General features: G+C 39.9%; 1 protein-coding gene and 2 long non-coding RNA genes across 3 annotated transcripts in view; 2 read left to right on the forward strand and 1 right to left on the reverse strand.

The window, feature by feature from the left end:
- The window catches only part of ABHD2 (abhydrolase domain containing 2, acylglycerol lipase), a 92,031-nt gene extending 88,272 nt beyond the window's left edge, over positions 1–3,759 (forward strand). The window contains exons 9-10 of the mRNA XM_082255405.1: positions 1,196–1,280; positions 3,186–3,759. Coding sequence (XP_082111531.1) covers positions 1,196–1,280; positions 3,186–3,382 — 282 coding nt within the window. The 3' untranslated portion in view covers positions 3,383–3,759. The remainder of the gene's footprint in view (positions 1–1,195; positions 1,281–3,185) is intronic.
- Positions 3,760–14,124: 10,365 nt separating this feature from the next.
- Positions 14,125–14,394, reverse strand: LOC309553465. Its single transcript, XR_014225172.1, has 2 exons — positions 14,317–14,394; positions 14,125–14,274 (listed from the first exon to the last, which is right to left on the reverse strand). It is a non-coding gene; the product is annotated as an uncharacterized lncRNA (long non-coding RNA).
- Positions 14,169–14,628, forward strand: LOC309553464. Its single transcript, XR_014225171.1, has 2 exons — positions 14,169–14,283; positions 14,319–14,628. It is a non-coding gene; the product is annotated as an uncharacterized lncRNA (long non-coding RNA).
- The last annotated feature ends 1,156 nt before the right edge of the window (positions 14,629–15,784 follow it).

Raw genomic sequence — 15,784 nt, forward strand, 5'->3', positions numbered from 1 at the left:
TTCTGGGCTCCAGGCGTTTTGCTTCAGGTGACAGAATGCTCATATGTGACCAGGGGCCATTCAAATGAATGGAATTTCTTGTTGGGCGTTTTGGAGCTTTAGAGCTGAGTGTTTTAGGAGTTGAAAATCGCTCAGGTGTGAACGGGGCCTTAGAGGTATATTGAAGCTTCTGCGTTTAAAGGCAGAATACCCTTCTGGTTTTGTGTTTTTTGAGAGGAGTTTTGTGGCAGAAAAAAAACGCTAAACACTCCTAAGCATCTGTACAAAAACGCTCTGTGACCATTTTTTTTTTCTTTCTACCAAAAGAGCTGGCATTTTTTTCTTTTTAAACGGTTTTTATTGAAGGCAAAAGAAACATGGTAAAGCAATATGCAGTGAAAATAGTAGGTACATGCCTAGATAAAACAAGGCGCATTGAGATACAAAACTGCTGCAGATAACATGCAAACAACATGTAGCAAATGCAATACATATATGGGATCGACCCGGCGTCCCGTCTGGGATGCAATGAGGGTACGCTCAAACTATAGGTGTGGCCGAATTGGCGTTTTTTTAAGCCCCCTGTGCATGGACACTAAAATAGGTCTATGGAGAATACAGTAGTGATTTACACTTGTAATTATTGTAGCAGGTGGGTGTTGAGTTAATACTTTACTGCTAGGAAATAAATGAACATTATGTGTAATACAACAAATTGTAATTGTAGGGAAAAAGTTAGAACCCCTGTGGTGCGCCCACAAAAGCATTTAGTATTGGGAGTCTTCAGTCCAAAACATTATTACGGATGCAACCGATCTGTCTGTAGAGGCAAATTATATTTTTTCTCTTAACATGTTTTGCTCAAGACACATGGGTAGAGCTCTATAAAACATAATAATTTCCTATTAGAAGTTCTTGTTTGCCTTTATTACAGGAGGTTTCTCAGAAGCACTGTGAACATGCTGTGCCAGTATGTGGGTTGCTGACACTTCAGTGATTTTGTGCATTTGTTAATTCTCATGAACATTTATACTTTTTCAGACTTTATACAGACAAGTTAAAGGGTGACTATAGAAGAAACTATACAGCTGTAACACTCAGTAAATGTAACGTATGATTAGCCACACGGTTCACATTCTGATATCGCTTTGATTTCAAGTCGGGTGTAGTTTTAATATTATTCCTATGCTAATCGACAGTTTATTTCTCATTCTAGATTCACATTCCTCTTATGTTGGTGAACTCAGTGGATGACCCACTAGTACATGACAGTTTGCTGTCCATTCCTAAGGCTCTGGCCGGTAAGTTTCTCTTACATGTGTAATTCAGGAATGTTGCTTTATACCTAAGTAGCTATTGCACCAAATATAGAAAGTGACTTGTTACCCACTTCAATAAGGGGCACTTTCACCCTCTTCCTGACCAGGCCAATTTTCACCTTTCAGTGTTATCACTTTGAATGACAATTGCACAGTCATTAATTTTGGTTATAAAATTTTTCAAATAATTTTGTAAAGTAGTTTTTCTACACTGATAGGCGCTGGTGAGGTGGCACTGGTGGGCCGGCACTGATAATCAGAGCACTGATGATCAGTACCCTGGTTATCAGTGTAGATGTGTCCTGTAAGCCTTACCGGTTATTGGCTCTCCTTTCCTCACTCGGTGACAGCGCATAAGGAAAGGAAAGGAAGTCTGTTTACATGTGATCAGCTGTGAATGGACACAGCTGATTGCATGGTAAAGGGCCGCTGTGATTGGCCCTTTACCTGGATCTGTGATTTGCTGTTTTTGAAGGACACGGTGCTCACAGAGCTCACCCCAGGGGCGTGTGGGAGGCATGATCTGGAAGGACGTCTGTGGATGCCTTCCCAGAACAAGAGAGCCGCATTGTAATGTTCTTTTGGCTATGGTGTTGTACTGAGGTGGTTTAAAAACATTTGCTGATCAAAAAACAGGATAACATTTAAAAATGAAATTTTATAAATGTAACCAGCGGATCTGTAATTTGTAACCTGGGCCAGACTGGGGCAGAGGCAAGTGAGGCTCCCAGCTCTGTGCTTGGGCGGAAGGTACTTTTGTCTCTGCATTGCCCCAGTTGTCTCTTGTACTGTGCACGACTGTTTAGCTGTCAGTGACCGGAGAGGGCCCCCTTATTACACTAAAAGAGCTGATTTGCAGGCCAAACACGAATGCCCCATACACACGCGTCGAAAATTGGCAGGGAATTTTCGGCCAACGTCCGATCTGCCGATTTTCGGCTTGTTAGTATGATGCCTCCGACAACCAACTCCGACTTTTCGGCCGAAAAAAATCTGGTGTGCAGGCTATAAAATTTTTGTTGGCCGTTAACACAGCGGCCGATTTTCGTGCAGTCAGTACAGATTTCGACAGGGAAAAATCTGATGAGCAAGTCTGGGCATGCTCAGTGAAGAAAAAACACAAGGAAAACAAACCAACACATGACATCACTTCTGAAGTACATTTTTGTTGGCCAAGAAAATTTGTGTGCAGTCTAGGCACATTCCAACCAACAAAACACAACTTGGACAAAAGTCGGACGATCGGTCGGCCGATAATCGTTGCGTGTGCACGAGGCGTAAACCTGAGTGCAGTGGAGCAGAGGTGGCATGCCTAGCCCTTTTTTGTATATGCACTTTTTGAAATTCTTATCTGTATAGTTATTTTGGGAACCCAGGTAAATCATGACAGCAGGCAGAGTTCTGCTGGTGAGAGCAGATGCCTTCTGTTGACTGATCTACAGCTTTACTATTTCTTTGATTAGGTGTTGCTTGGTACAGAGGTTTTGTGTTATGAAGTGTAAGGCCTCTTTCACACACAGCTGGTTTGTTGCAACTGCCTGATTCCTGCATCAAGAATCAGCAGATTCTTACTGCTGGAATAACCTGGTTATGCGATTGCCATGTAGCCACACACTGTGCATTTAGCTGCGGTTTGAGCTGACTGCGTCCAGGCTCTGTCTTCTGTTTTAAACCACTGCTACATGCGATCAGAACAAAGCCACTATCGGCCCATTTATCTAATGGCAGACTGGCAGTGGCCGCTGCTGATCGCATAACCTGATCTTTCCAGCAGCAAGAATGCAGATTCGTGCTGCAGGAATCCAGCGGCCGCAACAAACCAGCCTTTTGAAAGGGCCTAATTGTGTAAATTTTACTAAATGTTTTTTTTCTCTGTTTAATTTTCAGCAAAAAAAGAAAATGTTATGGTTGTTTTGCCGCTTCATGGTGGACACCTGGGCTTCTTTGAGGGCGCTGTACTCTTCCCAGAACCCCTAACCTGGATGGATAAACTTTTGGTGCAGTACGCCAATGCCATCTGCCACTGGGAGAAAAACAAACCACATTGCTCTGATGCGGAGCTAGTAGAATCGGATCAAAAGTAGACTAAAAGCACTTCTTTCACCTTCCCAAAGACTTGCCTAAAGAATCGCCCTTTTTAAACATATATAGTACTTTACTAACATTTACGTTCACTTTTTTTTTTTGTTTGTGATACTGTGCATCACAATATGGGTCTACCCATGTTATCTTTGCAGTAAAACGATCGGGGAAGAGGCCAAGACTCCACTGTGAGCCTTCTGAGCTCCTACATTCTATTTATGATTGGTTACTGCATTGCTTTATGTATTTGCTGGTTTCAACAGCAAGGCCATTATGTTTCTATCTATATTGTCAAATATCTAGAAAAACCTAGATTTGTTAGGTGTTCGAGTGAGACCTTCAGTGCTGATTGTAACTTACGCTTGGCGGAGATCAGAGAGAAACATTTACACCTATGTAATATTAGATGGAATCATTTCATTTTTGGAATTTGTCAATATGGGATTTATTGTGTAGCATAGTTATTTCTGCAGACACAAAAGATTGTGGAATCATTTTGTTGTAAAATGAACTCTCTAGCTGAATCAGAAAAATGTTGCCTTCGCCAGGGTTTAAGGGAAACCTAAAGTTGGTATCCACTTTAAACGAAATATGAATCCTCACTTAAAGGGATTTAATTATTAAAAAGACTCCTTTAAAAAGCCTGTTATCGGTGAAGTCTTTCCCTTACGGCATTGACTTCTGCTTCTATCAAAGCCTTCTCTCATGGCTGTCATGTTTTGAGGTTTCTGGTTAAGACCATTCTGTATTTTAACAAGAAAGGCTCACACTTATAAAATCCTTGTTCAACTGATATATGTAGCTTTTCGTCCAGATACAATTGTGTTCAATTCTACCATAGCATGTGAATGGACTGTTGCATATGTCCCCTCAGCTCAAGTAAAATTGGAGATTGCTGCTAAAGGTCCCCGTAGACTGCTCAAATTTTGGCTAAATTGGCAGAAATGTAAGCCACTGATGGCCCTGCAGACAGACACCACCTGCTCAACAAGTCTGTTTAAAAATTTGGCAGGGGGGAAAATTATCAGTTGAACGCTGGCCACATCTTATCGGATGCAATCACTTTTTGGGTATTTAGACAGCCATGGCTGTGTTTGGTGGCCTTTAGTCCAAACATGTTTTGGAGGATCCCATTGGGTTTAAGATAAATTCATTTTTGGTTTAAAGTGTAAACCGTTTAATCAGTCAAGGTCAAGTCATTCTAGATTTTTGTTGACTATCTCTTTTACTTGCAGAGTTCTACAACAAAACTTCCACTACCTGCCATGTAGAGGATTTCTTTCATGTAAATAGAGAGGTCCTCCAGGAATTGTGCTGCAGAAAAGCTCAAGGTTGTAAAACATTATTGCTTCAAAGCCTTCAATGCATACCCTCCATCTGATTCTGTTGACTTTTGCTACTTAACTTAGTCCAGCAATGCACTGATATCTTGATTCTAGCATAGTTCTTTGCTAGAAGAACAGTACTTGTTCAAAGTGATATTTGCCCTTGTAGATTTAAGATGCATAGTTATTCATTTTTTTTTCCTTGTCCTATTTACTTTGGATCTAGCGATGCCATAATGTGGGCACCATACTGCTTCTGCTGTGAATACGAGACAGTTTGAGGCATTGAGAGATTATATTTTTCAAATTGTATTTTTGTTTAAGTCAAAGGGAACCAAACATGAGCTGTTCTGTACATGAACCTGCACTCTTAGAGCCATGTTAAGTTGAGATGACTTACTGCACTTATTTTTTATTTCTTTTCCATTTTACCAAAGCCGTGAGCATATTTATAGAAGTTGTCCAATGTCATAATGGTAGTAGAAGTATTTCTTTGCTTCAGTAGGTGCACAAAGGTTCGATTGATTACACTGAAATCTCTAGTGCCACCGACTGTGCTACAAATAAATGCCATCTAGTTGGCAACAAATATTTATTATTTTGGACGTATCCAAGTGAACCATAGACCTTGACTAAAATGAGTTGACTGAAGGTCTGTCTGGAAGTCCCTAATCTTGGATATCTGGATACCAAACTATGCCTTTTTGTTTGTCACATTTTTGGCATACTACCTGCTTGAAATAATGAAAAATAAGAGATGAATTGCCATGTGCACGATGTGCATGGTGTCAGCATAACTGAGCTAGTGCTGTATAAACCTTGTGTCTTCTGGTCACGTTGAAGCACCTTAGCAGGGTCTTAGTGTGGCTTGGAATGCTTGTTGTTTAGAGTGTGTTTTTTGTTTTTTTTATGTCATAGCGCGCACTTTTTTTTTTTCTTTATGTGTACTTTGTGTTTTACTTTGCATATATGTGGGGACAAGCTTTCATATCTCCTTTTGAAAGTGAGTAACTCAGCCTTTTTTCCATTTAGGAAAGGATTCCAGCTGGATTCCTGGACAGACTATTTTAGAGAATAGCACAGATATCTCTACTAAGATTTGAGACCATTGTGATAGTCTAGGGGAGGTCTGAAGTTGGCAGTAGAGGGAAATCTGACACAAAAGGACCCTTATGATCTTCCCCGTTGTAGTTACTGGTAATGTGTAATGCTTTATCGAAGCTGTGGAGAAATTTGTATGACTGCAGTAAGCATTTTTAAAGCAGAGCTCCAGTCCCCATAACCTCTTCTTTTTTTTTTTTTTTTTTTTTTTTAAATACTACTCCCCCATGATTGTTAAAACTTCTAATATGATATTTGCATAATGTTAGTAATGTCTTCCTGCTTCTTCCTTAGAAATCAATAAAATATTACCTGATCTCGGAAGCAGGCAGGAGCCATCGAGGCCGTGAGCATCCGAAGTCGGCTTTTGCTTATTTCTGAGATTAGGTGCAGCTGGCTACCAAGCATGCACCTCCTGATCTTGCGCCTGCGCAGTAATGACACTGCGCAGAGCAGTTTCTTCATGAAAGGTTGCCACATCAGTTTACTGCTCTCACTCCTGCTGCTGCCGTTCATGGCACCATCACTACCACCGATTCCTTCTCCGCTGCTGCTCGGTACCTGGTATAATGACAAAAGAGAGCCCACAGTTTAAAAATGACACCTAACACCACCTGGTATTGCATCATTTTCGGTTTTGAAATAACACGATGCTAGAAGTGAAGGATGCCCGTTGACTCCTGGGATTGATGACACTGATATCCCAGGAGCCAACGGGAGAGCAGAAATGAAGAAATGAGGCACCTCGAGGTGGGCCGAAAGTGATGGGGATTTTTGAAGAAAAAAAGGTATTTAAACAAAACTGGGGGGAATATATATATAATATATATTTAATCTCTATATCCAAAGAGTAATGGCACAGGGATCGGCTACCAGCGGGACCGTGGTTGCTAAATAGGGTGGAACACTGCTTTTAGGTGCTCCAAGACAAAAATGCGATGCCGTAGCACTTTTCTCCGGCGCTCAGAGATGGGGCCCCCTATCTGACCTATTTAGAGATGGAATTCAACAGATCTCACACTTAGCTTCCCAAATGGTCATGGCCTTGCTGCCCTTTAAGACTGGGGTTGTCTGTAGGCACTAGAATCAAAAAAACAAACAGAAGGGCACACTGGCCTAGCACATTATCCTCAATAACAGGCTTTATTGGTTAAAAGTATGGGTGTGTGTGTATATGTATATATAGGTATAAAAAAAAGCACATCCAATCGGAACATCTGGAACAAACTGTATTCTATGACCAATGTCCTCAATATATGATGGCTAATGCGTTTTTAGGCTTAGCCTCTTCTTCAGAGCCATGAAGAGGCTAAGCCTCGAAACGCATTAGCCATCATATATTGGGGACATTAGTCATCGATTGCTCCAGATGTTTGGATTGGATGTGCTTTTTTATATACCTTTGTTTTTGTGTGTGTATGTATGTATGTGTATGTATATGTATGTGTATATATATATATATATATATATATATAAACTTTTAACCAATAAAGCCTGTTATTGAGAATAATGTGCTAGGCCGGGGCACCCTTCTGTTTTTTGGTTTTTTTTGTTCTGCTGCTTTAAGGTGGTTGTAACCCTTTACATATACTAGGGATGCACCGAATAATCGGCGGCCGAACATTATTCGGCCGAAAATAGGGAAAATGGCACTTTCGGTGTTCGGCCGAATAAATCAAAAGGCCGAATAATTTAAGCCGAACAATGTCTCTCACCTCATTGCGGCTCGCGGTCCTCTATTATGTCCTCTGCAGTAACCCTCTGATATGTATGCATTCTCTGTAGCTTCCGCCCTGACCGCGGCTCCCTTCCCGCTGGTGTCCTGTCCGGCCGCGTAGGGGGGTGTGACGTCACGCGCGCGTCCCGCCCCCTGCTCCTGACTGGCGGCTCCTTCACACTTGGTCCACGCCCCGCCCCCCCCTGTTCGCGGCATTTGGCTCTGGCTGCAGTTATAGAGGTATGTGATGTGCAGCTGAGCACATTTGGGAGAGAAGAATACAGTTGCTGGCAGCTGCACAAGCATTAGTGTGCAGACTGCCATATGTTGTTGCCACAGTGCCCTATAAAGTGCCCCTTGACATAAAATGTGGCCATCAGCGTGCCCCTTATTTTATGCTAAGGGACATGCTGATGAGCATATTTTATGTTAAGGGGCACTCTGATGGGCATATTTCATTTTAAGGGGCACGCTAATGGGCATATTTTATGTTAAGAGCAATGCTGATTTAAATGTTTTGTTTTGCCCATCAGTGTGCCCCCTAACATAAAATGTGCCCATCAGTGTGCCCCCTGACATAAAATGTGCCCATCAGCGTGCCCCCTGACATAAAATGTGCCCATCAGAGTGCCCCCTAACATAAAATGAGCCCATCAGCGTGCCCCTTATTTTATGCTAAGGGACATGCTGATGAGCATATTTTATGTTAAGGGGCACTCTGATGAGCATATTTTATGTTAAGGGGCACTCTGATGAGCATATTTTATGTTAAGGGGCACTCTGATGGGCATATTTTATGTTAAGGGGCACGCTAATGGGCATATTTTATGTTAAAAAATGCGAAACACCGCGTTCGGTATTCGGCCTTCGGCCAAGCATTTTATTATTATTCGGCTTCGGCTTCGGCCAAGAATTTCATTTCGGTGCATCCCTAACATATACCAACTGAAGTGACTGGCCTCAGATAAAACACAGAGATGAAAAAAAAATCCTGTAGGTTGTACATGTTTATCTGCAGCCTTCTATCCTCTACAGCCGTTCAGAGTACACCATGTACACAGCATTTCTAAGCTTCAAAAGGCGGCAGGCATCTGCTGTCACAAACTGCACAGCAGCGGAGCTGAGTGTAATCTGAGTGCTGTCTGGAGGGAATCAACATGCCCCCTCTACACAGTCTCATAGGGAAACGTGCACAGCTGAGGCTGCCAATAACCTGCTGTGTGCTTGGGGGGGGGGGGGGTGCATAGATTTCCAGAAGTGACTCATGCAGATAGTGGAGAAATGAGGGAGCAGACAGAAATTACACTAGATTTATTTTTCATTTCTGGGGTTTACAACCGCCTTAATGTGCAGTACTAGTATCGAACAGTATGCTCGTATCCACAGATACAATTATCCTATGGAGTCCTGCAGGGATTATGGGTTAGGAATATACCATATAACCCTATAAAGCAGATTATTTTTCCTTTTTTGTGTTTTTTGACTTCCTAATTCGGGCCTTGTGCTTGAGATACCCCCTTTTGAATTAGCACTTTCTCTTATTTTTGATATGAAAGATAGATGTTGTTGCTGCTACCCTATGTTATTCCACATTGTCGTAGCTGATAAATTCGCACTTATGCACTGACTAGGACGGTACTGATCACATCAGTCTGCTTCAGTTTTGCCTTAAGCCACTGTTTGTGGTGTGAAGAGACTGTGTTGATGCTAGAACTATCAGTATTACCAATGCCAATCAGCCCCTACTTTGTAGTTGTCATGTATTATACTTGGAAGTGCATTGGACAACACAGACAGTTCCTGTTTCAGATGGACGAATGAGGACTATTTTGCAGGTTTCATTACAGAACATGGCAGTGACAAGTGAGCCTTGTTCATATAATGTGCACAATAACCCTGCAGGGAAGGGTAGCTGTATTTTGCCTTTAACTTGTATAGGTGGAAAATAGTCCATCAGAGCTTGTTGTATTGGATATTTAGTTGTTCTTGCATGTTCATCAATTATGGGACACCCTCCAGCTCAGTGACTGTAAGGTATCCGTGTGGGAAATGACTGTCACGTTTATATTTTGAGACGTCTGTGGAAATGCACAGTGTGGCGTATAATAATGTGGAATATTTGAACATTTATAAAATTTCTAGTGGTGGAATAGGCTGTTAATGTGTTATTGTTTTTTTTTTTTTGTTGATCACCACATTTAATTATGCCTGTAATTATTTTTTATTTTATTTTTTTTGCTTCAGTATTGTAATTGCATTGTAATGTGTATTGAATCTTTTTTGGTTGTCGAGTTGCATGCTTGTTTTCTGTGGTTTAACACTCAGGGATAGAACTGCCACACACCAAAGTGTTGATGATTGAACTGAGGGACATGCTCATCACGGGAATTTAACATGCAAGCACACTTGAGATGGTTTAATTTATTTTTCTATTTTTTTTAAATTTGTGTTATGTTCTCATTTTCTGCATCTTTGAGTAACACAATAGTAATGCATACTCAGCTTTGTACTCAGGATTTATGGCATTTAAATAGTCAGTCCAGCCTGGAAAAAAAAAAAAAAAAAATTGTGTTAATGCACACAGGTTGAAACCTGTGTTTTTTTTTTTTTTGTCTGTCAATGTACTATACTTATTACAAAGGAGCCTCTTGGGTTTTCGTTTTCCTTAAAGTAGAACTATAGGCAAAACTTTTTTTCCCCAAATCGCCTTCCAGGACAGCTGGATTAAACCATAAACTCATGGGCTTTTCTGGAAGACTCCTGTAAATAGTGTTACCGATAAATCGAACTCCAGTTTTCTCAAATTGTCTTCCAGGACAGCCCATGAGTTTGTATTGTTTATTCCGGCTGTCCTGGTAGACTCCTGGATGTAGTTACCGGAAAGCCTAAATTCATTATTATCACCCATGTCAGGTTTTCTTTTTTTTTTTTTTGTATTTTTGCCTTATGTGTCCCATTGGGGAGTTTTACCTTCACTTCCTGCCCCATAGCCAAAACAGGAAGTTGGAGGAAACTCCGAATGTATGATTCCCCTTGGGGGGGCCCCCAGGTCCCCATTGGAAGATTTCCCCTCTTACATTTCTAGGGACAACCCAAAACTTGGGATTTTCTTTTGTTTTCAATTATAATTATAAACAGGACAAATAGGGGGAATCTCCCTAATTGGGGGCACAGACCACAATAAAAGCTTAATAGGCATTCTACTCCATCTCTACACTCTCCAAAACTAAAAAAAAAAAAGTTTTCCCTTTTTAGTTCAACTTTAATTCTAAATTATGAAAGACATAGTGGAGCATAGAACAAGAAGATCTGGCAGCAAGATCCCAGTGTTGAAGCCCCTGAGCACATAAGGTGTTTCGGGTCAATGACTGTTCTATCAGCATCCACCAATAAATGGAAGATCAGTTTTTGGTTGACTGTCTCCTTTTAAAGTATACTTTTCATTTGCATACACTGTGTATGTGAGCGTATAGGCCAGTTTAGGTCCCATCATTGCAGTTTATAAATGAACAGGTATGCTTTAGTTAACCGTGGTCCAGTTTTTATCAGGTCTTTGTTCCAATGTTCCTGTGAGAGCTGAAAGTTGCCTAAATGGGTCTGTGTTATATAGTCTTTAGTGTAAGTTGCCTACGTTGTGCAAACTGTCACTGGCCACAGCAGAAATCAGCTCTTCCTCCTGTTGAATTGTACATATGTTGAGTGCTTGTCATCAGGAAGGTATGACTTGATTGACAAAGTTGTAGCATAGAGATATAACGTTGGTCTATGTGCTTCCAGCGTATGTTCACACTGTCTTCACATGTTAAGTGTGAACTAGACTTTTTTGTTGTTTTGCGATGTAAATGTACATTGAGACCTTGGGTTTCGGACATAATGGCTTGCTTATAGGTAGTTGGTTCTTATCAAATGAAGTTTGGTCTAAACTGCTAATATGAAACGTTGTTTATCTATTTCTATTAATCCAGCTCTCAGTACACATGTCTTTACTACTATGCCTTTTTAGAAGGCATTCTTTTCTCAGTGACTCCCTGCCCTCATTTATACATGCAAACAAATGGGAATTTCAACAAAACTTGTATGCATATATGGATTTCTAACTTCACTTTAGCTTATAACTTTGACGATGATATAGTACTGTGCATTTATAAGTATTCCTTGTGTTAAGATCCATATCAAACCAGCAGCTGTTTGTTCATGAGAAGCGTTGGCTCTCATCTAGCTATGGACATTGATGTAACAAAATGAGTTCTGAAGTTTCATTTTCTGGATTTATCTAGACAGCTAAAGCTTCCCACTAACCGTACACTTAAAAGAGAGCTCCACTCAAAACTGTTTTTTTTTTGGTTTTTTTTTCGGGAGAATGTTGGAACTTCATCCAAACTTCTGAAATCATTTCTAGTTCATTGACAGTCACATGTAAACTCAAGCCACTTTTGCATTCCCACTCATTTGGGTAGAGAATCAGTTCTGATGAGACAAAAAAAACAAAAACAAACGCAGGCTTTTATAGTGTCTCTGGATTTTTTTTAGTACTGTGCTCCAGAAACCTGAAAATAAGTTGAATATTTAACTTTTCACAGAGAAAACGCAATAAATTCTTCCTACTGCTAAATGGTCCCATTTCTGAAGATTGGCATGCTGTGGGCACATAACACTGTGCCTATTTGAAGCTGATTTGCAGGTTTCATTAAACTTTTTACATGGTTCTTTTGGACCAAACTAGTCCAAATTAACTACTTACTTCATTAACAGTTGCTGTGCCTGGGAGCGCTGTAAATAAATGTATGTAGCCACAGCTACATACTGAAACCTCTTTAGAACGTGCCAATGAATATAATACAGGACCACATCCTAACAAATCTCTATACAAAGACGAACAAAAATGATGGATTTTTTTCAGTACCCCAAAGACGTTACACAATGTTAAAAAATACTAAAATTACAAAAAAGTACCATAGAATATCCCAAATACAATACTTTTGATTGAAAAGTTAAGTATTGTTGTTTCCCTTAGACCGTAATCCAGTTCCCCTACATGATGGTACACCTCTTGTAGAATTGAGATGAGCTACACAGGAATATTTGTACACTGGACCCTCAACATGTTTTGCAGCTAAATATACTTCTTCAGGAGGGATAGGGAGCATAAAGCATTAAGGGAAACAGTTTGCTAAGAATAAATACACAATATACCAGAGAACAATGCATATGCAGCTAGGTCTCAACATATGGTAACTCTATATTTGATCCAATGAATATACAGAGGGCTTACCCAGATCCAAAGGCCCCTTCCCCACAGGTCATCCCTTGAATCTGGGTAAGCCCTCTAGATATTCATTCATTGACTTTTTAATAAAAAATATTGTATTTGGTATATTATACTGTGTTTTTAAACATTTTTTGTAATAAATTTTGATATTTTGAAACCTTGTCTGACGTCTTTGGTCTACCCAAAAAAAAATCCATTTTTTTTTTTTTTGCTTCCTTGTCTACATACAGAAAACAGCGCTGTGTTTCAGCGGGGGTCGGGGGCGTTGGGGACTTCCTGTCCCACTCTCAACAAAATTGAGTCAGGCAGAGCACTGCTCAGCCATTCATAGGAAACTGTGCTCTGTGAATGAATACAAAGTTCCCTCTGGCTAATGCGGGCTAATGATGTCTCAAACTCTGCCTCAACCAAATAAATTATTATAAATGTAATAAAACCTAGAGATTAGCTTAACCTAGGCACAGGCAAGGGGCTGTAGCACTAGCAAAAGGATCCACTGGTTCCCCATGATCTAAAAATGGGATGGTCATTTACATGGCCATTTATTTATCTTGTTCGGCTGATAACTTTCACCCAAAGCATCCAGTGTTTTTTTTTAGCAAGGTTGTTCTAAACTAGTTATTTGCTTTTAAATTTCAGGCGAGCTAGATTAAGCTAGTATGTAAATTAACATTTCTACATGATGACTACTTCTACCCACAGTCCCACAGTACTCTGGAGGTAACTTTTACAATGACAAATTTTGGCATTGAGGGTGCCGGGTATTAAATCGCTCTGTAACACTTATGCAATGAACAGATTTGGGTGGAGTTCACTTTTGTTATGGATGGACTAGGCAAGGGGGAAATCTCAGTAAGGTTCTTTTGCCATTTGTGTCCTACTGAGAAATGCCTTCACTTCTTCACTAGTGGAGCATGAACTGCAATAAAAACTGATAGGGGTTCACCTCTTCTCTACTCCAGCCAATATGGGAAAAATAAAGTTTTGGCTATAGATATACTTGAGGTTACCCACATCCTTTGCATGCAGTGGAGGTAGTCCATGTGCGAGCTCAACTGGTAAACCACAGAATGTGTCATCCACTAAGATCTGGTAACCTCAGTACTGTATTTCTATTTGGTAGTTTAACTTGTTCTTATCATACTGAGACTAAAACAATCGAATCATTTCTAGATCTCTTTTAGCTACACAGTTTCCCTTTTTAATAGTAACCGTGTACTCTGATCATTATTGCTGGTTATATCAAATCAGTGTGTCCCTTTTTAGCATAGTAACCATCTACTCTAAATGATCTTTGATGCTGGTTATATCAAACACCAATCATTTTTAAAAGGGCAGCATTTATCGCAGTTAAAATTATATACAACAATAATAAATACAGTTTATCAATGTAAGTTTTTAACATTGTCTACAATGTTCCAAGTGCAGAATAGAAAGCCAAATAAATGACCACCTGAATTGAGTTGATAACCGCTAACTGTTCTCTGGTTAGTAGGAGCCGCGCACTAATCTAAAGCTGGGTACAGACTGTTTTTTTTTTTTTTTTCCGTTCAGCCTGCTGGTTGAAGGAAAACAAATGAACAGATTCCTGCATCCAGGCTCATTGAAATTCCGGGTTTCCAGCAGGATCTAACAATTGGCTTCTGTCAAACAGAAAGGGTCACACAGATCGAACAGCCAAATTGCAATCTGTATGTACCCGGCCTAACTCTTATATAGGTTCTGTGTGTTTTGGCAGCCATATTTGTGTCAAGGAAATTGCAAAGGCCGATCAAATGTATATTGCATGCAATGCTTGTTTTATAGCCAGTTAGGAAACTGTTGTTTGTTTTTTTTTTACAAATGGGGGAAAAAAAGCCTTTTGGAGCAAGCCATATATCTACAGAATATAGTTTCTGTTATGGTGCTGTATTACGAGTACATCAGTTTCTATATGTTCTCCAGGTTGAAGAATGTACTCCATTGTTTTGTAACCCAGTGCCCTGGATATTGAGAAATTTTTATCCAATTTATTTTTTTTTTCATTTTAAAATTTACCGTGGATAGTAATGGAGAGGGTTTGTGTTGTTTGTGTTCCTGTGATCCCAAACACAACTGCCTTAATAAGCAGGGTAATTGATGTGTACTCAAGTGCTGGCACTTAAGAATGCAGTTATTTGTTACGTCTTCACTATATTCTCCTCTAAGTTGGCTTGCTCCTACCATTATTGCACCATTTTTACTATTCTATTATTTTGGAACTTTAGATGCTGCCCTTAAATGGTTACATTGAGACACAAGCAACCTGTGGCTCTCAAGTGGTTTATTAAAATATGACCGTTGCCAGAAAGGGCAAGCTGGGAATTGTCCTTCCTGCCAAAGATAGAAAGCCATAGGTTGTCCATATCCTGGTTACATTTGTGAACTGCAAACCTGGAACTGACTGAATTTCCTTATCAAGAGATCAGATAAGGGGCTAGTCATTTTTAGAGAATCGGATTTGCAAATAGCAATGCAATTTTTATACACGTATACCCTAGGATATTTTTTTTTTTTTCTTTTTTCATTTGCTTTCTGATGATTTTTGTGCGTGATGTATGACAAAGTTCATAAAAATGAAAAAAAAACATTTTGTTACCTTTTGGACTTAATGGACCTGAATATGTTATAATAAAGAATATGTTTAATTCACATGTATGTCTGTGGCTGATTTTCTATTCAAAAAGTGCAGTCTGCCTGAATCATACTTCAGGAAAAGCAGAAAACTTGGCAACCTAAGAAATTATTTTACTTTTTTTACTGCTGTCCTAGGAGAATTGTACCAGACTCCCCCATTCTTCTAGCTCAGATTTCGGTTCAATGTTTTGGTAATATCTGTGGATACGTGCATATTGAACAAGTTAGCATTTCACTTTGCTCCTGCTGTCCTTTTTTTTAAAGCTGTTCTGGAATCAATCGTTTTGATAGTTCAAATTTCCCACATTAATGAATAAAACAATGGATAGGGCTTGCT

This window comes from Pelophylax lessonae (genome assembly GCF_965119305.1).
Source record: "Pelophylax lessonae genome assembly, chromosome: 4".
NCBI classification, from domain to species: domain Eukaryota; kingdom Metazoa; phylum Chordata; class Amphibia; order Anura; family Ranidae; genus Pelophylax; species Pelophylax lessonae.